Genomic DNA, 22,835 nt, shown 5'->3' with positions numbered 1-22,835 from the left:
AAAAACTCTCATTTCAAATACCAACTTACTCAGAAATCTATCTATTAGAATGTACCAATTAAGATTTTTTTTTTCTTTTTTATTCTTCCAACAAGAAAGATTGAAAAGTTGCACCTACTTAGAGTTTTATTAAAAGATCGATTTAACAATATAATTCAGAGGACTAGTATTCGAAATTAACAAGGACCAATTAATCTAAAAAATGGATAAGCACTTTTCTCTAAGCAGGAGATCGAGTTGCCACTATATTATATATGGTCAAACTTTTTGTCTCGAAGTAAAACACTCATAATCCCTTTATCTCAAAAAAAGCAGGAACATCTCAGATTTTAAGAAGTGATCAATGGTTTATATAATACGAAGATAAACCTGAAAAAAGGAAAAAGCGACTCAGTCGGCAAGAAACGGAACACGCTTAACTCATTCCCAGACCTTAAATATTCATAAAAAGAGGAGACGAACTCTCCACGATCTTCGTGTTGTGAGAAATAGTTTGAGCACTCATTTGACATCCGGTACTGATTTCATAGAATAAAAATAAGAGAGTGTTTTTGGCAGAGAATCAATAATAATTACTTGAAAGCGTGGTGTCGCAGAACATTGGATTAGGCATCCAATTAGGATCTTTATGATCCTCGACGCCTCCAAGTCACTATTCTCTCATTCTTTAATTTTCTATATAATTAAATGCGTCGAACCAAATGCCCTTTTAAGGACTTGTTTGAATGCATTAATATATCGATCAACATGGAACAGCTTTTGATTACTTAGAGAGAATGCGCAGCAATGATAGGTGAGTACGAATAAAACATCGACGACTGATTATAGTTTATCATATTTGTCCAACCTCACAAGAGACTAAATAAACCAGCAATGAAATAATCTTATAGTATTGTATAAATTATTACTGAATAATTTATTTTGATCATACGCCGTTCTTGGAGCAAGACAGAGGGAGCAATCATTTTGCTGTATGTCGGCCCCTGCGTGTATTTACATCACAATCAGATCAGGCGATCCGACGGCCAGCGGGCGGTGAGTTACGTGAGGTAGTACTAGGCACGTCAGCATCTGGGGAGCACGATAATTAAAGCGGATCTACGATCCTGTTGGTTTGGTTGGTGCCCACCCTGATAAGATGGTCCTCACACTCTGGACCACTTGATGCTATCCTGACGGATAGGCTACCCCCCAAGTGTCTCGGACGCGGGGGTGTGAGATCCACCGTCCAACAATTTGGCAATTTTGTTATCGAAATCCAAAGGTGGATGGTGGAGCTTATCCAGGAGAGCTTTGTCCAAGTTACAAAACATACGTGGAACCATACCATGAATTTTCATCAAAATCCGAGCTGTAGCGAGTTGAATGGTCATAGTGGATAGTGGATAATGAAAATGAAAATGAAAATGGTTGATTCTCAAAAATGAATCAGGTGGAGCAGAGGCAACAGCAGATGCAGAAACTGGAACTGCACGGAGACCGGAGTGCACAGATCGAGTCTCGTGTGCTCGAGAGAGACGAACAATTTTAGATCAGATAGAAACTGCTTGACAACAAGTAAGCCCCTAGCACGTATTGTACCCGACATCAGGATCAACGTTCGCACTTCCAAAAGTATTCGATAAACCTTCGCTCCCACACAAACAAGAGAGCTTCTGCAGAAAAGCTCCTTTCACCACCCAAACGTCGCATCCACAGTATCATTATTAATTCAACAAACAGTTTTCTCAAGATATGCTCGTCAATAAGTTCGCCTGATTCACCAATCAATAGATAGAATGTGAAGGCCAACACAGCACAAGATTACAAAAGTCCAGCATCTAAAAAAAGGCATAGAAATCAGTCTCCATATACAGTCATATTTTATATAGTAATAAAACAAAAAAACCCTGCCTCACTTATATAGCTCCAGTAAGCGCAATGTGAAATGACTCTTATAGATTTGGGAGGATAACATACCACATTCTTAGCTAGCAAATTTAAGTCTTACAAGGCAAAAAAGACACAGCAGAACCTTCTAAGGCATGATTTGCTCATTCTTCATCCTCCTCATCACCGTCACCGCCAGCTGCCTTCTTTGCCGCATTCTTCATGTTCTTTCTCTTCACTCTTCCAGGGCGACCTCCGCCAAACGGACTCGTGAGGGAGAAGTCGATGTGCTTCTCAGAATCTACCCTCACCATGAATGAGGGAATGTTAACCAACTGCCGCCCAACTCTGCAAAAAGAGTTTCATGAGTAATTTCAACAAAATGAAATTTAAATAAAAAAAAGGTAGAAACAGAACTTAGGAGCCGTATACAAGTAGCTCATCTTTGAGTTGGCAAGTAAATCAAAGTGTGGCACTAACAGAAAAGGCAACGGGAAAAATAAAACTAAATGGAATAGAAATTGCAGTAAGGAATCTAATAAGGCATTAGTAGAGATGCTCAAATACAGTTGCTAGTTCACAAGCATAAATAAAAAAGCTCTTCCAGACAAATGGTTGGGAGTGTGGGACTACCAGTAAGTGGCAAAAATTTGTTCAAACTCTAAAACCAATAATGGACTCTTCCAGACAAATGGTTGGGAGCGTGGGACTACAGAAAGCTGGCAAAAAATTGTTCAAACTCTATAACCGATAATGGACTCTTCCAGACAAATGGTTGGGAGCGTGGGACTACCAGTAAGCTGGCAAAAAATTGTTCAAACTCTATAACCGATAATGGTTGAATGAACCTTTGTTCCCCATTTAGGATCAGAGGCTGCTTCAGTTTCTATAGTTTTAACAGAAAATGATTAGAGCAATTTCATCTAAGTCAGCTAAAGGAAGACAAATGCAAACATTATTAATAGAGGATCGTGCTGTTTAAGATTATATGCGAAACACTCATTTTCATTTCATGTCATTTGAGATAATTGTGCATCACTTTTTGTATACTAGTATGAAACAATCATGACATTTGAGATATATAGGACACACTTTTGGGTACCAATATGCCAAATACGGATTGACTCAGACATCCTATTTAAATGAATCTTTTTTATGCTTTCTGGGGCCATACTGGCTTGAAGACAAAAGATGAAACTGCCAGTGAGAGCCCTATGACAACAATAGCAATCTGGAAATATATTGTAGGGTCCTATAGATATCATTGGAATGGAATCTACACCCTGTTAGAAGGGCATTGAAGAAATTAACCCAATCTAATAATATATATCATGATATAGTCAAACTTCAGCATCTATGTGCTTGAGAAGACAATGTGTGAGAAAGTAACAATGGAAGGTATTATTAAATAGATCAACTCCAATTTGAACTTACGTAGCATTAGATCATTGAGCAGCCTCCAAATGTCTTGCAAGAAATGATAGGCCTACTAATTATTTATAGCATCTCGTCTGAAAGCAATGAAAATTGATACAAATTGGCTTATTTTAGTTTATAGTCAAGTAAGACTACCCACTGCCGAACTATATAGACTCAAATAACAGAAATATATCACCAATTTCAAAGTAAACCCCAAGTTATCAAAGATAGTTGCATATCAGAAGATCAATAGAAAAACACCTACTTCTAGCAAAAAATTACCAAATAAACAAACAAAAAAGACTAGAAAGAAAACATTGACACACAGAACCCCACCTACAATTATACAAAAAGTGTTGTCAATATCAAAAGATTAAATAGAAAGAAGATCTACTTTTAGAAAGAACTTACCAAATATACAAATAAAAAAATACAAATTAGAACATTGAAACACAAGACGTGAAATTAGGCACTCAGAACATAAAAGGCCTTTAGATTTGATGTCATTAGTCTTCTGACCTCCATGGTTCATTTAATTTTATTCCTCATAGTGCCAGGAAAAGGAGCATAAATGAAACACTTCTCAATAGAAATGTAAGCATTATGATATATTGAAGTTAACTTCCACAGCATTATCATAAGATTTGAGATTTGAGGGCCGCCATCATCTCACATATACAGTACAGTAAAAGTTTAGACAAAAAGAAATATAATCTAAAATATTAACTGAAAATCAGATAGAAGCCATAGATACTATAAAAAATCCAAGAGGTTAGAAGATTTTGCATGCATATAAGCACAAAAGCATCTTAGAGCAGAACATGTGAGGTTGATATCTTTCCTATAACAGTACCAGCTTACATCAGTACAATAGGACTTGGCTCTTAAATAATACACTTAATAAGGCCAAGTAGGCAGTTAACAGGGTGAAGTCATAATATAAGTATTTACAATCATTCTTATTTAGCATCACGGGTGCGAAAACATCTCTGCATTGAGAAAACAGGGATCCAATACGTGAAACTTTTATGTTAACAATGTCAATAATAGAACACTTCCGACAAGATGCAACTGACAAAAGTTCTACCGAACTTTGTCTCAAGGGCCAGGGCAGAGCCTGATAACTCGCCAAATACAAATTGGTATACAAGTTAATTAAGCAAAGCTTCAAATCAAAAGGCCCAAAAACCAACCTATACAAATAAGACACACCTATTACAATCAAATGAACACTTCAATGCTATAAACAACAAAACAGCCCAATAATTCACTATAAGTTCTATTCATTTGCTCTTTCTAGTGTTATAAGCTATATCTCGAACGTTACAGTATAAGCAGCACAAAATTTAACAAAGTAAGGGCAAAGTATTAGGAAAAAACACAGTGTAATACCTGATGTGGCGTTGCCTGATTAGGACCCTGGCATGGTGGATGGACTTGGCCATCCCGGTCTTGAAGACGATGGTCTGAAGCCGCCGCTCGAGGAAGTTCTCGACCGTAAGGGCGAGGACGTAATCGAGCTTGTTCTGATTCTCGCCAAGCAGGCCGTATCGATTCATCCGGCGAAGAAGAGCCTCTCCCTCGAAGATCCGGCGAGGGTTCTTCTCATCCAGAGTGAGGAGCTCCCTCGCCGCGTTCCGGATCCGGCTCAAAGCGTACTGAACTCTCCACAGCTCCCTCTTGCATCGGAGCCCGTACTCCCCCACCAGCTTGAGCTCGGCATCGAGCCGCTCCTTCTCGTAGGGGCGGCGTGGCTTCTTGAACGTCTTCCCATCTGCAAATTACTTCGTATCGTGAGCTAGGGTTTCCAAACAAGGATAAGATCCCCGATCGATCGGAAATCGAGTACTACTACTATAACGAGAGAGATCGATCGATCGATCGATCGAACAACGAAGTAGAAGTACACAGAGCGATCCGAGATCGGAAGAGTAGAGAGGAGGAAATTAGGGCTTACAATTGCGGTAGAAACTGACGTGAACCATGGCTGGTGCTCTTCCCCCTCGCCGCTCTCGCGTTTGGAGAGGAGAAATGGAGATCGTCGAAGACGCAACGCGCAATGGGAGAGGCACTTTTATACTGCGACAAAACCCTAGAAGTGGATGGGTGCTTAGGTTGTCTAAGTAGGCCGGCCCATTTACACGGTTATTGGACTAGTATGGATTCGTATTAGGATGAGAATTAGTCGTCCTGCATGTATTCGTACTTTAATACACAGATATATTAACAAATAAAAGTCTAATCATATAGATAGAATATTTAAAAATAAAAATTTATATTTTCCAATGTACAGTAACTTAAAATGCTACGTAACATATAAAATAAGTTAGATTTTGATTATAAAATTAGATTTGAATAGTCCGGTGTATGAGATGTAATCACACACCCGTTGCAGCGAACAATTTCTCTAAAAAAGCCCAATAGGATCATGTGTAGGCTCGCTCGGTTGGGCCCAAACTTTGCGGCTTAAACGGTTTCAGGTCGCAAGCTCGTATAGAGCTTAAATGGATCGGGCTTTGACCCTTGGTGGACCGGCCCAAAGCGCGCCAATTTCAGGAGTACTCTCTCTGAATATCCCAACACGACGAATCAGAAAAAAGGCCGTAACCGCGGTCTCCTCTCACACATTTCGTCGAACACACACCATGCGCTCCCTCAAACGCCTCCTCCTCTCCTCTTCCTCCTTCCCTTCGATCTCTATAATCCCCTCGTACAATCGCACGGAAACCCTAGGGCACGTACTACTTCTCTTTCGAAGGGCTCACTCCATTCGATCTCCTTCCTCCTCCTCCTCCTCCTCCTTCTCTGCCACCGGGGACGACGAGTGGAACGATGCGTGGGAGATGGCGTGGCTCCCGGAGGACCCCTCGTCCAGGGACCGCGCGCCATGGGAGTCTTCCGACGCCGCCGCCGCCGCCGCCCCCGCCGACATGGACGCCGACACCAAGGCCTTCGTGGCGGAGATGGACGAGCGCTGGAACGAGCGGAGGGCCGCGAGGAAACTACAGCAGGGGACCGATCAGAGCGCCGATCATTCTCCGGCGGTGGCGGATGCGGCGGGTAGCGGCGCCAAGAGCGCTGCGGCGGACGATTACCGCGTCCGGAAGCAGAGGATCCACGCGGGGCTCTGGATGAAGGAGATTGAGAAGATGGAGGAGGCCAAGCTCGGAGGCTCCGGTGCGGGGGACGACATCGATCGCCTTCTCGACTCCTGCTCAGAGTATGTTTACCTTCCATGGAGTAATCGCCGTATCTTTCCTTTATGATAATTATTCCCAATATTGCTTGGTTGTTTTAGCTAGAAAATTGGCTTGATATTTGAAGGTGGATGCTGCGATTATTCATATTTAGTTTTTGCAAATGATTTACAAGTGCCATATCATTGTATGTATGTAGCAGCTCTATATTTGGTAATGCTTGCGAAAAGGAACATAGAGTATGTCATGTAGACTAGCGCAGTACAGTCGTTTTCTGTTTACAATCCATTGTTTAGATGATTGATTCATGTTAGTAATCATGCTTACACTAGCCTCACCAGTGAGTAGAACTTCACCCGGGTAAAAGTTTGATTTACGTAGAAATAAGTTGCTCAAATCTAATGTCTTGCTGAGCTCACATTGTGCCAATATATATATTGAGATTGAGATTGCTAGGTTTTCGCAGAACACATGAGCGGATGCTCCTAAAACTTGTGAATCCTTATTATGCTTCTAAGATTATTTCCTCTGGAAGAAGAAGATTAGAAAACATTAGTTGCTGGATAGTATGTTTCATGAAAATAGTATTTACTTAACTGAAGTTGCAGATTGAAATGATCTGTTAAGTTGTAGCACAGATGCTCTGAATTCTCTGTTTTAATGTCAAATATAACCAGCTTTACGTAGAATGGGTATTCCTCATTGGATAATGCTGAACATGGAGTATGCTTGTTCTGCAGTTGTCTGATGGAGTACATCTATGTAGTAAGTTTATTAACTAGAATGAAATAATGCATTGTGATTCGTAATCCTTATGAGATTTCTTAAATCATCTCAACTCGTTACAAGGACGGCGTGAGAATACCAGGCCTTGCTGTTGCTTGTGGAGTTCTAAAGAAGGTGAAATTAGCTCAAGCTGGATGACGAATAAACTCTTTATGAGAGTGTTGGGACGTTTATGATGTTGGACAGTCTATAAGCTCGAATCAATTAGGAAATGAAAACAAATAGGGACAGTTCTTGAAGAACAAGGCAGAGAAATGCATAAGAGCAACCCTAAACCCAACTCTAAAGGAAAAAATGTTATGTTTATATGATATTATTACACGTGAGGAAAAGGGGCGGTACCAGTTCCAAACTCTCGGTGAAGCAGTGCAGGGGTGCACCTAGAGGTGACCTTCCGCAAAAAATAAGCTGCAAGATTGTTGTTGCTAGGCCTGATATCAATTAGGTGTTTTTCATCAATTTTTCTATTGCGAGCTGATATATTTTAAGCCTTGTAATTTATAAATGCAGAATCTTTGACTCGGGCAACATGGAACTGGGTGATTCAAAGATTCCTAACATGACGGAGTTCAAAACCAATCCCGACGGATGGGAGACAACATCCAAGAATCAAGATGGTAACATATGGGAAATAACACAAAGAGAAGAGGACATTCTTCTCCAAGAATTTGAGCGCCGAATTGCTTTCAGTAAATTCCAGGTGCAACCACACTTTAAACACCCCCTTAAAACCCAAAATCCTCCAACCAAATTCAATCACCTCTCTTTTCCTTTCTATATATGGTTTATACATGTTCTTCACCTCAACCTAATCTACAAAACATAATTATTTCATTGATACTTCGACAGTTCCCGTCATATCTAATTGGTGTTTTTGAATTGCAAAAGCAGATTGCTAGCTTTATCAGGACGCACATATTTAGTCGAAGGCGGCCCATAGACGGGTGGAAGTACATGATAGAGGAAATAGGTCCTAACGCCAGAAGAGGCAAGGGGAGTGTTCAGAGACTACCGAGCATTACTGATGCGTCCACTCAACCTTACAAGGAGGAGAAACCAGCTATAGGACTCAATCTAAATTCCCGCAGAGGGAGGTAACTGTGACCTTTGAAAGACCAACAAAAGTGCTACCCCTTTTCTTTCTTCTCCTTTAGTCCTACACAGATGCGGAGTTGTTTGTTTGTCATTTGGATAGTGTTGCCAACTGATGTAGTTTGTCCAGATACAAGTAGTAGTTGATGGTTGTGTATGTGGAATTATCTTTACTACCATATTTATTTTGGCGCTGCTGGTGTTGGTAGTTAGCTTGCGAAGGCAAAGCTGCTTGTATAGCATGTCTTAACATTCATACAGTGATTTACAAAATGGTTCTGTTTCGGTAACCGCTCTGTCCTAGTACACTCGTCGATGGTCGAGCACATATACTATAGAAGGTTGAGCACATCCATGAAATTATTATGTTCATTAGCATATAATGAACCTTATTAAGGGCGTGTGCTGGTTTCTCCAAGAATGTACTAGAATAATTTACTGGTTGAAAATATATTTTTCTACATTTCGGTTCTCAAGAAATGAGGTGCTCCTAGAAAAGTTATTTTTAGATTTCATAAAAATGTCTTAGTTTTATTTTTCAATTTTTTAAAAAATAAAAAAATAAAAAAACAATATTTTTAAAAAATTATTTTTCAAAAAAAAGGGTCTAAATAAACTAGGCCCAAATTGGATCCACTCGGACCACAAAATCCAACAATTATTACTACGTCCTGTATTCAGCCTCCCGAGCCACCTTCGTCTCTTCCTTCGACACTCCGCTCTCGCTGCGCTGCCTCATCATCGTTCTCATGGCGAACGAGCTCGAAGAGCTCCTAGGGTTTCTCTCCTCCCCTTCTCCCCAGGTAAACCCCCTTCTCCTCCCCACTCGTTCCCACTCCCCCCCTTCTCCTCCCCACTCGTTCCCACTCTCTCTCTCTCTCTCTCTCTCTCTCTCTCTCGCCTCTAACCCTTCTTCGTCGCCAATTCTAGGTTAAGAATGCGGCGGTGGACATCGTTCGCGGCCTCACGGGCTCCGACGAGGGCCTCCGCTCTCTCACCGCGTACTCCAACGTCGCCCTCCCCCGCCTCCTCCCCCTCCTCCGCGACCCGCCGGAGACCGCCGCCGCAGCCGCCGAGGCCCTCGTCAACCTCTCCCAGGACGCCGACCTCGCCGCCAAGCTCGTCTCCCTCGGCTCCGTCGCCACCGCCATTGATGTTCTCTACAAGCACCCCGACCACCCCGCCCTCGCCCGCGGCCTCGTCATGCTCCTCACTAATCTCACCCAGGTCGAATCCGGCATCGCCGCCCTCCTCCAGGTGCGATCCTTGATTCCTTCCTCTACCAAAAGCACCCAATAGTATATTGGCTATGGTCGGGGTGATCACTTGTCACTGTTGAGTTAAATTCCTGTATTATTTCTTCTATTTGGCATTAGTGGGATAGAATTGTTTGCGATGGTTGAAGTAGTAATGATAGTAGGAGTAAGCATTTTCATGGATATATTTTTTATGTTTACGATGAGCAGAGAATTGGGAGTGTGTAAGTTGAGTTGAATAGTTGTCATTCGTAAGTAATTGGTGTGATGAAATGTGCAGTTTTTAGCCCTTATATTGTGCATTCTTTTTTGTAATTTTCAAAATCACTACCTCAAATACTTACTAAAACAGGAACAAATTATAATCAGTTATATATAGTAGTTTCTTTCGCACACACCATGCCGTTTAGATGTAATTCTATTGAACTAAAATAAACTCTATCTGTAATCAATTCTGTTCAGATTGGAGATGATAAGGTGGAAGGTCTGAATGTTGCGAAGCTTGTTAGATCGTTCTGTAGGTCATCTTCTCGCGAATCGGCAGGTTCAGTTTCTTCTATTCACTTGCTTTACAGCTTTCCTTCACTGCTAGTTCAAGTTTATCTCTGATGATGTTGATGAGTTGTTACTCACCTCACTTGCAGATGATACCTTCGAACATGTAGCTTCAATACTAGTAAACATCTCAAAGGTGGAAGCCGGAAGGAAGATTCTATTGGAACCTAGGCGCGGTCTTCTGAAGCAGGTCATCCATCAATTTGATTCCACAAATCCACTGAGAAAGAAAGGGGTATGAGCAAAGGATGACTCTATATAATCCATTTAGCAACGGTATCCATATGATTACAAACTTTGTGACCCTGAGTTAGAATGATGAAGATTAGTGGTCTTCCGCATGAACAGAGATAATTTGGTCTCGTCTATTTACCATTGAAATCTATATGCATTACAACCTTTGCATACCTCTTGTAAAACAATGTAGATTTGCAGTCATTATCATCTACACTTAATTTGTTTTGCAGAATTTACTCACTGGTTTCCTAACTTGATTAAACATTTTTTTTGTTGAGGTATAATGTTAAATTGTAAGGTTTTATATTGTTGGCAAAGTACTCATGTATTTGTATATCACTCGTTTTTATCGATTTAAACTGTTTCGATCCTACTTTTCATGTAAGCACATTATATAGTAACATTTCTACTAAACTTATACCATTACGGTTAGCTTCGATAATCACTTATTTTGTTGACAGATCAATCTTACAAATTTATTCATAATGAATGGCAAATAGTAATAAATTTTTTTCTTCAGCTCAATAAAATCTTCTACCTAAATGATATTTATTTACGTTATGTAATATTTGTAAATATGTATACATCAAAGAAAGTCACCTTGGCCTTTTGCCTGTGAAATGAATGAATTGCTTGGTGATAGTCCAATTGCTTGCAAGTTAGTTGTATGCTTTTCTTTATTCCACTTGGAAGAGTGGAAGAACATTAAGTCTTTGGTTTTTTTTCTCTTTTTTCCTTTCTGTTAAATGTGTACTATGATATTTCAAAATGATAAGAGAGTTTATAGCTTCCTTTTCTAATTATTATCTTGATATCTTGGGCATTTAACTTTTGGCTTTTTGTGTGCTTTTGTCTTGTAATTCTGCTACTTATGTGAATCTTCTAGGTAGCTGGCACCATTCGCAATTGTTGCTTTGAAGCTGATAATCAACTACAGAATTTGCTTTTGATATCAGAGTATCTTTGGCCAGCTCTTCTTCTACCTGTAGCCGGCAATAAGGTGATCCAAGTAGACTATTTAGTGGAGTATGCTGTGGAAATCTGAGTTTTTCTGTATTTATATTCGGGCAACATTTGCTTCATACGAGGCTTCTGTTTTGTTTCTGTTTTGTGTTATCACAAGCATTGTCCTCCAATCTTGCTAATGGATGGTTTTGCACAACTGATGATGTTTATTTCTCCTATAGATTAGTAGCAATGCCTATGTATGATCAGCTTTTCTCCGTTCCTCTCCTTTTCTGCTGTTCTTTTCCATTTGTCTGTTGTCAGCTTATTTCTTGATATGGCTATCTAAATGCAGATCTACAATGAAGAAGATAGATCGAAAATGCCACTTGAGCTTGCTAATGCACTTTCTCATGAGCGGGAAACAGCTGACGACCCAGAAATTCGCCAACAAGCATTGGAAGCTATTTACTTGATATCCTTGCAGGTCAAACCCTATGAAGTTAACATTGCTAACTTCCTATTTCAGCATTATATTATTTTTATTCTACTAGTCAAGTCAACTTGAGTTGATTTTTTTTTTTTTTTTTTTGTGTGTGGTTATAGGCTGATAGCTCCGAATTTCCGATAAATGGATTATGATTGTTGATTTCCCTAGTTATTTCAGAAAAAAAAAAAGTTCATATATCATGTGTTTCATCTGTACTATTCATTTGAGCTATGCCTTTTTTATTGTTATTCCCATAGGAAGCTGGAAGAAGAGCTCTCTGGTCTGTAAATGGTCCGCGGATATTGCAAGTTGGTTATGAAGATGAGGAGGATCCAAAAGTAATGGAAGCGTACGAGCAGATTGGCTCTCTGGTATTGCAACTCTGACTTTGACCTGTATTTATCTTGTTCAATAAGTATGCTTTTAATTGCATTATATGTGCGGTTAATAATGTCAATTGAGTTGTCTTTGCACCTTCGAGAACTCATGTCTGCTGGCTTCTTTAATGACCAACTTTTGCTTTTCCCATCATAACCAGTTATGCTTTTGATGATTTAAGTTTTCATTTTACTAGTTTTGTCTTGGTCTAGCAATTGAATCTTGTTTATGAACATTTAGTTGCAGGAGGTATGGAAACTCGTCAAATCACTTATCTTTCATATTATCTTTGTGGTAAATTAAGGGTCTACATATGGAATTTAAACTTATTTACTTTTGATGCCAAGCATTGTAACAACTTTTCCAGCTCTCTCCTCCCTCAATATCATATCTCACACTGACTTGAGCATCATGCCTGTGACCTTATCAATAGCATAATATCTTATTGGAGCTGTGAAATATTTTCTTGCTCTTATCAAGCTTTCCTTCTTGGGTTTCAAGTTAGTGCACTTTCCCTTTGTTGATTTGCTAGTGAAAGAAGATTGAATATGCTTGGTTATTATATTTTTCTTATCCCTCAGTTACCATTTCCTCTTCTATTATATTTTTTCTATAACAACTTGAGAAATATTTGTATTAAAAATCCCTAAAGTAGATGAAGTGCATCCTTTTTAACATTATAGTTGTATTTCGGACTGATGTCTTTTTTTTTGGTTGATTGAACAGCTGGTCGGTAACGGTGAAGCTGAACCGCCATGACAAGAAACAATGAATAGAAGATGAGGATTTGTCTTCGTATCAACCCGTCTAGAAAGTTCACCCGGTATTTATTCATCAGACACACTGTAGTCTGTAAAGATATTAGTCTTCATCGTATTCAGATTGTTTTTCACTTATGTTATAAAAACTTAATGCAGTATCGTTTTAGTTTCAATTACATAATTATAGATTAATTGGTTTATATCTTCCTACAGAGTTAGGTTAATCATGTATTATTTCGATTGGGTAACATAGTGGCTAATATCCAAAAATTTAAATGCCGTGGCAGAGGCCGTGTTGACAACTTGCAAGCATGGTATGGTGTGCTGTGTCAAGGCATAATGATCATAAAAATGCATGAATGCCGATACGTTATGATGTAATATATATATTTACTGTCACTATATTCTAATTATTTATTATACTTCTTTATCAATTTTTTTATATCTTATTGAGATAATAATTTACTAACTACAAAAAATAGATGATGCCGAGCTGTGCCATGCATACAGGAGCTATATTGTACCGGTATTATTTTAGTGGCATAGTACAAATATAAAACCTTGCTAATATTATTCAATAATGACCAAACTTGAATGCCTTAAGGTTTTCTTATCTTGTTGGTTTCATTTTTAGCCTATGAACTCTGTAAAACTAGTATGAATAGTCAGGTTGTTAGGTGGCCTACCAGTACCATCTCTTCATCTTCCGTTCTACTAGTCAATAACCAATCAAGATCAAGCTTTTGCTGGTCGCCAGCATCAATCAACAATTTTCCTTAGCTGGCACTGGCAGGGGCAGGGGCAGGGGCATATGGATATGCTAATGGAGCTCGTCTGGCATTCTCCAAGTTATTATTTCCTGCTTTTGACAGCAAAAACTCGTTAGTTGCCTAGGCAGCATTCCAAAGCCAATAGTTGAGTGGTGTATTTCAAAAATCTTAGAGTGGGAATTACATGTTCACTGGTCCTTGAAAGATCGACCAAAAATGCAATAGTAGGCTGTACTGTACAGCAGTTCCAGAGAAACAGGAACAAAGAAGGCATGACGGCACGGAGAATTTATGCTCGTACCTCCCGTTCGAAGGGAAGTATAAGTAAATCAAACGGATAACATCATTAGCAAATTTGGCTTCATTGACATTATCACCCGAGAGAAGAGAAGAAAGGGAAAACCTAGTGCCCGTCGTTGGCAAACGTCCTCTCAACCACCTTCATGCTCATAATAATCCTCGCCATGGGAGCAGCATTTCCTTCCGAGAATCAACTTAGCCGATCAAGTAGTGATCGGAGTCCTTTAACACTACATTAGCATCATCTTAATCTCGTTCAACATCCTCCTCAGCTTCCTGACATGAGTTGAAACAGGAGAGTGCCACAAACCAAAAGCAAAAAAAAAGAAAGGAAGGAGAAGAAAAATGAATTGGAAACCATCACAGAATTGCTAACCAAGCAACTAGACTCACCATTTTATAGTATTTCAAAGGATTTGGCCACAAATTTTCCTTGACAATCACTGCTACCTGCATATTCGTGGTTGGTAAAAACACTAATACAGCCTATTTCTACTACTTTTACTAGGACTAGTAATTGCTCATGTGAAATATGTGATCGAGAAGAAGAGACATCACCGATTTTGTCGTAAAATCAATTAAAATGAAACCTGAAGGCTCATGTAGAAACTACCGTTTCTGCAAGAAATGGAGAAATTAGAACAAACAACTCTCACCTTATCGTCATTCCACTCCAAGACATTTAGCTGCTGAGTTCTACTAAGCCAGCCAAAGAAGCTGCGTGATGAAGTGAACCACAAAAAATAAATTATACTGGCAAACCAGTAGTACAACAGTTCAATTCAATATGTAGATAACTAAATGAAATATTGTATGCAAGCATTTTAATACACAATACACATTAATGACTGCATCTATTGGTTATAATCTTAATATACTAGCTGCCCAGAAAAGCAATGCTTAACTCGTGGTGATTTGGAAATTATTAATGCATACTATTGCATAAGATTGTAAGTGATAAAAGCTTGTATAATCACTCTCTTTCCTACTAGTAGATAAGTACGAGAGCTAAATACAACATACCATAAACTGAGCATATTCTAAAACTAGTACATTCATTTCACTGACTATTACCAAAATATGTGTATATAAGCCAAACAAACTAGAGACTGGAAGTCTGGAAGTGGAATGATGTGAAAAGCTACTTATACAAATGGTTTCACGACTCAGCAGGCACAGAAATCAACCTTTATACATGAGAGGAGACTTTTTTGCAATCATTCTTCTCACGAATATCATCATTTCCTGTATACTGCAGACAGCAGCAAAGAAAAATTAGAAGAATTTGAACCAAGTAAGTCTATTCCAGGGTCGCAAAAATGAATATGAGAAATTGCCCCTACCATCCCCTCCTTCCATTTAATTGTTGCACCAGTTATAGTGACTATTCCGTCATCGTGAAATATGTATGTTTTTCTCAGGCATGCATCTTCAAAATATGGGTTAGGGGAAAATTTCTGATCATCACAAAAACCAACTCAAGAAAACAGTGTTAGGGAATAGAATCTGTTGAATTAGACCAGTTATGGGGAAAGAGTATCTAAAAAGAAAAACTCACCAGTGTAGGAATAGCCTGATTTTTTATCTTTATAGTCATCCACATCAAACAAAATCAGGTACTTCAAGATCTACAGCATAACGAAAATTTCGAATATTCATCATCACATCAATTCAGCAAAAAAATAAAAAAAAAGGAAAAAAAGAGAAATATAATAGGATCTAAAAGTACAATATCAAACAAAGAAAAGAAAAAAAAGAAATAGATATAGTCAGACTGAAACTGTACATGCAATTGCTCGGTAATGGATTCATACCTTTTGGTCATCATCAGTGAGAAGATCACAAACTAACGGATGGTTCAGAAACTGTCCAGAGGGATAATCCAGGAAATAAATCGCATGAGTGTTCTCCTTATCAAAGACATCGACACGAACATGTTTTAAGCACATACTGCAGTTAACCAAAAGTCAGGAATAGATCTGATGATCTCATTCCGCCGCTTGTATATAGCTCTTCTTATGTCTACATACTTCTGTTCAACCTCAAAAATTTTGTCTGCTTCTTCATTTTTGAGCTGTAACCAAGAAGCCGAAAAAAGAATAGGTCTTGGGCACATGAACAATTGAGTTTATAAACTACACTCACACTATCTTGGCATATCATAACAAAACATAAATATATAACCTTTTGCAGTAAGAATAGAAACTACTTTAATGTGTATTTTCGTGTGCATGCGTATGTGTTCATGCGTAGAGAGAGCATGCATGCACTCGCGAGCTCAGAAGCGTGCACAAGCACAAATGGACATGACATTGCATACACATACACGCACAAACACGCGCTAATAAATATATGCTCAAGGTTCACAACACAACAATATCTATATTTTACTGGTCTTCCCCCATTGGGCTAATAAATTCTAAAAATCGTTAATTACAAGATTCACAACACAGCAATGAGACCAGATACGTTTGTTTTCAAATGATCGGGATCCGGAAAATCCCAAAATTCATTTGAATGAGACCAGATATGTTGTGAGCTTTAGAGGGGAAACAAATTGAGCGAGAATTAAACCACAACATCAAATTCCAAGAACCCTCCATCGCCAACAAAAACCTAGCAATCTGATCATAAGGGCAAGCAAGCATATGGAAAACAAATTCCGATATATAATTTGGAATTCGATCTTAGAAATTAATGAACACAAACACATCAAGAATCGGAGAGTGCGCGACCTCATCGAGCTTGTCGAGGATCTTCTGCAGTTCCCGAGTGGATGGCGCTCCCTTCCTGGGCGCCATCCTCCACCCTCGCCTCAAATGTCTCGATCTCCTCCCTTCAAAAACCCTCACCCTCACCCTCACCCTCACCCTAACCCTAACCCTAACCCTAGAGGGTTTCCTTAAAGATCGAGTGGGACGAGGCGAGGCGAAGAGAAAAGAGGGAGAGAGAAGGGGACGAAAGGGAACAGTGAAATGTGCGAAGGGGAGAGCACCAATTTATACGTTTCCTTGTACCGGTGAGATCACCTCCCCAGAAACTGCCAACCAGGCGTGCTCAAGTAAACTTCATTAAATTTATAAATCAATATTTTTCTCATTCCGTTAATTTTTAAGATTAATTGATGTCTAATTAATACATTTCAAAATTTGTAATTTTTTTGTACATAAATTTTCAGGATATAATAAGTTAGTAAACTCTGGTACAAAAGTAGAAATAATCAAATATCCTATATGAACTTGGATCAGAAACACCAATCAACTAAGACAATCTCAGACTCTCAGTAGCTTGACAATTAGAAGAGACCACTCGTTAAAACAGAGCTTAATTACAAAAATCAAAAATCTGTTCAGATGCTTCCTCTTTTTTGTAGACAATTAGAAACTAATCTAATTACAAAACATCGAAGACTCCTAGTCAAAAATCTGAACAGAGGAAGTGCTTCATATGGCACTGCACTGCATAATTCGGTAACTTAAGCAGTGTCCTCAACAGCAATCAGCTCCGAAGATTTCTTCGTAAAGCTAAGTCGGGCTTGCTTTCTTGGCCTGAGAGGAGCTGTTAAAAAATAATAATCATAAGTTAAAGATTCAGACACTGCTGATAATAATAATAATAACAATAATAAGCCATGCTATTGGTAAAGGTAAGAAAAAAAATATTACCTGTCCTGCTTTGATTGTTAGAGGAAAGAACAGAGGACTTCCACTTTTCATAAGCCTGTTTCTGCATCTTTTTGTGCTTCTTGTAACACGACATCTGAATGTGCATTAAACTAGTTAAATTATAAGATGGTCAATCAGAAGAAAAACAAAGGAGAAAGGATCGAAGGACGAGCAAATAAATAGAACAAAACGACAGGGCTTATGTGGCTTTATGTAGACTTATCTTAGGTTATGAACTTCCACGCGCTAGTATTAGCTTTAGAATTTACCTACTGTGCATCTAAACTCTGGTCATAATTCACAAGTTTTAGATTATTTGCGGCGACAATGAAATGCTTACATAAAGAAATGACCACTGTCGATGCTTTATGAAATCTGATGCACCCATAGTAAGAGTCTTGAGTAGCAAAACATGGCTTACAAAAACAATAACATTCTATAAATGGCCACTAAATTCACAAATAGGAAGAGCTTAAACAAAATGACTTCATTTCAGCACCAGATCTCAGGGGGACTTTCTTATATTGTCATGTCTAGGCTTTCTTTTGATCTAGGAAAGAAACATGGTATGAATTAGTGATCAAAGAATAGTAAATACATTTTTCTCGTCTCCAGAGGAATCATCAGAAAATGCTTCATCATCGTCGCGTCTTCTTTTGCAGGGCAATGAATCTAAAAGCTCTGGAATTAAAAAGTTGATATAAGAACTCCAGTAGAAGCTGGCCAAGCTATATATAGGGATGTGTAATGTACAAAAAAAAAATTAAGAGCAAATAATCACCCATTGTGAGGAAAACAAAGTTACCTCTATGCCCTTTAATTGATTTTGGATTCTTCTTTTCTTTGGAAACCCCAAAAACATCAAAGCAAAGGTCAGTCATAGAAGTTGAGACCTGAAATAGAAAATAAGATTAAATATTATATAAATATCAGCAGAAATAAATAAAAACATAAGACAAATTGAAATTTTGGATTATGATATATATGGTGCAAACACAGGGATAAATACAATAGCAAATACTCAAACATATCATTACTTACAGTAGTAAATTCTGTTTCAGATGTACCAGATAACTCTATTAGCTTAAACTTATCCACCTTAAGCTGTAAGGAAATCAAAAAAAAAAAGAGAGAATTAAAATGCTTGCATAAACATTCTAAATTCTATATAAATAAAAAATTGATCAATCAAATAGTGAATCTTATCAAACTACCTTATGCCTTTTTGCACATAAATAGAAAGCAACAGCAGTAAAAACAGGACGATTGAAGTCCGTGCTAGCACGACGAGAAGCCGGCAATGCGGCTAGGAACCGGTCCTTGTATCTGAAATCCAACATCAGATGATCACACGTCAATATGAATGTATCCAATCAAAGATAAATTTACCATCATAATCTTACACATGAATTACAAAGAAAGAATCTTACAAAGATAATCCCTTCTGCACAAAAGGAATCAACCTAACACAACCAAATTGAATCCCCAGTTCTCTAACATCCAAAGTAGCCCTGCAAAATTAAACCCATCAAAGGATATCAACATAAGTTCACTACAAACTTCTCAACAAACACAAATACGCTAAAGACGGAAGAGAGCCCACTTGACTCCAAGACCGTTCTGCATCGCATTGAAGGATCTCATGTACGCCTTCTCCGACATCCCGCTCAATCTTATCGCGCTCTGTCGATCAAATATCACCTGAAATCTACAAAACCCAATCCAAAAATTCAGCTCTAAATGCCGCCGAAATCCTGAAAGACAATATGTCAAACAGTTGATGTGCATGATAAACAACCTCGAGGCCGCGATCTCCAAACAAATGATGGCCTTGCACACCTCTCCCTGAACCAAATACAACCAATTTCAGATCAAAACAATTTGATCAAAAAGGAATAGATCAGGGAGGGAGAGAGAGAGAGAGAGAGAGGAAGGAGAGAGCTTACGACGCCGATGATGGAGGAGTCGAATTGGACATCGGAGAGGCGGCGGAGCTCCTCGGCTTTGCGGATGAGGGGTTTGGAGGTGGAGAGACCGAGCTTTGCGGCAATGGAGGAGATGTCCATGGCCGAGGATAGAAACGGGAATGGGAATGGGAATGGAATGGGATCTGTGAGATCTCTGTGATATTTTGACATGGAAAGGGGATAAAGGGAGAGGGAGAGGAAGAGAGAGAAAACGAGGGGAGAGATTTTGGCGGGGCAGAGGTGGCGGGAACGCTCTTCGCGACCCGGCGCCAAAATTTTTCGGCGGGGAAAAAATTTGCATTAGTTGCCCGCTTTGATGGGCGCCGCGTGGGCGCCCGGCCACGCGGCGCCATCGTGAGCTCCCATCCAGATTTTTTTAACTAATTAATTAATTAATTAATTAGCCATTATTTATTTATTTATTTATTTATAAAGTAAAAAAAAAAAGATAAATTTTAAAAATATATATTAATTTTAGGTCAACTTCATTTCTTTTTTTTCTTTTTGAAATAAAGATAAAATTGAAACAAAAATAAAAAATAAAAAGAGAATTAATGTAGAGTAATGATTTATATTCTTTGTCTGGTGGGGTCTCATATAAAAATATTGGATGGAGTCTGAGGCTCCTACTTGTTGGAGTTTTGGACTCGGATCATGCCGACAATAAATTTTTAAAAAATTTATAATTAAAGAAATATAAAAAAGATAGAAGTTAAGAAATAAATTAAAAAAAATTAATACTACCTAGCAGTGCGCATTAAATATAAAAAAATTAATGTAATAGTTAAATGTGATCATAACCTTGAAATATCAGCAGTTTTAAATAATGTACCATTCATATTATATGGGATTAAGAGCTCAGTTTTCTTTTTTTTCTTTTTTTCTTTTTTTTTACTTTTTCAGATATCTCAATTTATTAGACTCTGGTCCATGCAATAATTTTTGGAAAATTAAACATAGTGATTTATTGAGTTCTATTTAACACTATTAGATAAAATGGAGTTGTAGAAAAAATATATAGGGATATATTTCTGCGTTCTCCGGTGGAACTGTCGAAAATATATTGTAATCAACTCATCGCGATATGCGGAACACAATAATACGTACGAAAACAAACAGGGTATTTTTCCATCGTCATTTTTCACCGCATGTAACGCAATCTCCCCGCAATCTCAAACGAAGCTGCAGCCTAACTAAACATAGTGCTTCACCTCGTTGAGGAGCAAACCAATTTGTTAATGGGTCTTTCATCTGAGATCTACCAAGTCTAATGGACCGGGTCTAGAACACAAACGACTACGACTCTCCTTCGCTGGACCAAGCCTGGGCGATGCGGACGTACCCACGGTGCTATCAGCCTATCAGGCTGGGAAGGCCCAATTAATGAATTCCCAGCTTAGGCCTGGAAATTGGGCCCATTTGTGCACTCAATCATATGGCTCTTTAAATTGAGAAGATCGAAGTGAAAAAAATCCCACTTAATTCTTACAAACGGAAAAGAAAAAAAAAACAAGTTTTAATAAATCCTCCTGCTTGTAGCATTTCTATGTTTTTTTTTCAATCTCGGTTTTTCATAAATATAGAATAAACAAAATAATAAAGTGTTTTATCTTATAAATCATATAGTTTGCAAAAGCATAAGTTGCATGAGTTTTGAAAAAAATATATATATGTGATATGTCCCTCACTATTATCCAGCTAATAAGCTCACCATTCACATTCTATACCGCGATCCAATTCATATGTTTTAATGAGAGTGTTCTAGTGAGGCAAGGACTTCAAACTTGAAAAAATTAAATGGACTCCTATAAGTAACACATAGAAAAGGTACAAATAATGTTCACACAAGATAAGAACATTACTATTCCACCAAATCAATCATCCTTTTTTTCAAAAAAGAATTTCAAGCTCTCCTATCACTATCTAACAATTGCACAAATTATTATGTACCCTATGCTATTGTGTGGTCCCTTGATCCCTTGAGTCTCCAACTAAATAGCTACAGCGTCCCCCTCGACTCCTACTAACAACACCTGGCCCTCATTAACCCTTCCATCCTCAACACAGAACCCCTTCCCCTTCCCCTTCCCCTCTCCTCCCCGGCTTATCTTTTAACTGTTTCTCTACATCGATATGGATTCCACCACCTCGATCCTTCGCTTTCCCTCCTCGCCTATTTAAACCCCCACCCCCCAAGATTCGAGCCTCATCTTCTGCCACAGTACAGTTCCACCAACCTCACCGCTCACTCTTCTTCATCATGGCCTCAATCAATCCCCAAGATGATTCATTCAATTCCTACCTCACCGCTTCGAACCGACGGCAGGCCGACGACGGCGAGATCGATATATTCGGCGCGGAGAAGTACTTCAGCGGGGTGATGGACGGCGAATTGGAGCGCGCGGCGGCCGAGAAGATCAGAGCGAAGAAGGCGACGGAGGAGAAAGCGCCGAGCGCGAAGTCGAAGTCCGGGACGAAGAGCACGACGAGTTCGGAAGCGAGCTTCAACAGCCGGAGTAATCTGCTACGCGACCGCCGCCGCCGGGACATGACCCCGCCGCCTCCCGACAAGCCGCGCGGCAGGAAGTTCCTCGGCGTCTTCCGGTGCTCGTGTTCGGGGAGAAACGCGGTGGAAGTGGAGGCGGAATGCGAGAAGGCTCGAATCGCCGAGGCGAAAGAGCAAATTGTGAGGGAGTTGCGGATGGAGAGGCTCGGGCTCGGGCTTAGAGAGGAGGCTCTCTCTTTCCCGCCGAATTTGAATCCCGTGGCGGGAAAAGTGACCGTTGGGAGCGGATTTAAAAACGGAGAGGAAGAGGAGGATGACGACGTGCGCAGCGAGTCGAGCTCGGAGCTGTTCGAGCTCGAGAGCATATCGACGAACACGGGGCGGTTCACGGAGTCGGCGCCGACGACGGCGTACGAGCCGAGCGAGGCGAGCATCGAGTGGAGCGGTACCAGATGGAGAGCTTGAAGAAGATGGAGATGGGGCTGGCGCGTCAGCACGGCGGCGCCGCCGGGCACGTCGCGATCTCGCGTGTGCAGGCTCGGCCGGCGCTCTACATGCGCTAGGATCGAGATCGAGTTAGTGAATTCCACTCAACTATTTCGTGAAAACTTCATTTTGGTTGGGTATCTTATTTTAAATAAA

General features: G+C 39.5%; 5 protein-coding genes and 1 long non-coding RNA gene across 7 annotated transcripts; 3 read left to right on the top strand and 3 right to left on the bottom strand.

Annotated features, from left to right (window-relative positions):
- Positions 1,736 to 5,380, bottom strand: LOC109721230 (40S ribosomal protein S9-2-like). Its single transcript, XM_020248706.1, has 3 exons — positions 5,246 to 5,380; positions 4,681 to 5,062; positions 1,736 to 2,217 (listed from the first exon to the last, which is right to left on the bottom strand). Exons 1-3 carry the CDS (start codon positions 5,271 to 5,273, stop codon positions 2,034 to 2,036), a joined length of 594 nt encoding a protein of 197 aa, XP_020104295.1. The 5' UTR covers positions 5,274 to 5,380; the 3' UTR covers positions 1,736 to 2,033.
- On the top strand, positions 5,872 to 8,653 carry LOC109721229. The gene is made up of 3 exons (XM_020248705.1): positions 5,872 to 6,508; positions 7,782 to 7,971; positions 8,163 to 8,653. Exons 1-3 carry the CDS (start codon positions 5,934 to 5,936, stop codon positions 8,367 to 8,369), a joined length of 972 nt encoding a protein of 323 aa, XP_020104294.1. The 5' UTR covers positions 5,872 to 5,933; the 3' UTR covers positions 8,370 to 8,653.
- Positions 9,008 to 13,297, top strand: LOC109721228 (protein HGH1 homolog). The gene is made up of 8 exons (XM_020248703.1): positions 9,008 to 9,166; positions 9,294 to 9,620; positions 10,082 to 10,163; positions 10,264 to 10,409; positions 11,298 to 11,411; positions 11,712 to 11,843; positions 12,104 to 12,217; positions 12,951 to 13,297. The coding sequence occupies exons 1-8, from the start codon at positions 9,113 to 9,115 to the stop codon at positions 12,981 to 12,983; spliced, it is 1,002 nt and encodes a 333-aa protein (XP_020104292.1). The 5' UTR covers positions 9,008 to 9,112; the 3' UTR covers positions 12,984 to 13,297.
- On the bottom strand, positions 13,865 to 16,996 carry LOC109721231. The gene is made up of 8 exons (XR_002219174.1): positions 16,791 to 16,996; positions 15,870 to 16,129; positions 15,614 to 15,683; positions 15,399 to 15,512; positions 15,243 to 15,307; positions 14,712 to 14,772; positions 14,449 to 14,505; positions 13,865 to 14,331 (listed from the first exon to the last, which is right to left on the bottom strand). It is a non-coding gene; the product is annotated as an uncharacterized LOC109721231 (long non-coding RNA).
- LOC109721227 (origin of replication complex subunit 6) lies at positions 17,267 to 19,985 on the bottom strand. 2 transcript variants are annotated; one of them, XM_020248702.1, is made up of 10 exons: positions 19,667 to 19,981; positions 19,519 to 19,565; positions 19,324 to 19,428; positions 19,151 to 19,231; positions 18,935 to 19,046; positions 18,762 to 18,824; positions 18,526 to 18,613; positions 18,319 to 18,401; positions 17,721 to 17,814; positions 17,267 to 17,613 (listed from the first exon to the last, which is right to left on the bottom strand). In XM_020248702.1, the coding sequence occupies exons 1-10, from the start codon at positions 19,856 to 19,858 to the stop codon at positions 17,531 to 17,533; spliced, it is 948 nt and encodes a 315-aa protein (XP_020104291.1). In that variant the 5' UTR covers positions 19,859 to 19,981; the 3' UTR covers positions 17,267 to 17,530. The 2 variants fall into 2 exon arrangements, with proteins under 2 accessions (XP_020104291.1, XP_020104290.1); XM_020248701.1 differs by having other exon boundaries at positions 19,324 to 19,565; positions 19,667 to 19,985.
- LOC109721472 (protein PHYTOCHROME KINASE SUBSTRATE 1-like) lies at positions 21,674 to 22,658 on the top strand. The gene has a single exon (XM_020249125.1). The coding sequence runs from the start codon at positions 21,948 to 21,950 to the stop codon at positions 22,656 to 22,658; it is 711 nt and encodes a 236-aa protein (XP_020104714.1). The 5' UTR covers positions 21,674 to 21,947.

The sequence above is a fragment of the Ananas comosus genome, linkage group 15, assembly GCF_001540865.1.
Source record: "Ananas comosus cultivar F153 linkage group 15, ASM154086v1, whole genome shotgun sequence".
NCBI classification, from domain to species: Eukaryota; Viridiplantae; Streptophyta; class Magnoliopsida; order Poales; family Bromeliaceae; genus Ananas; species Ananas comosus.
Note: the sequence above shows the minus strand (reverse complement) of the source record. Positions and strands in the feature narration are given on the sequence as shown.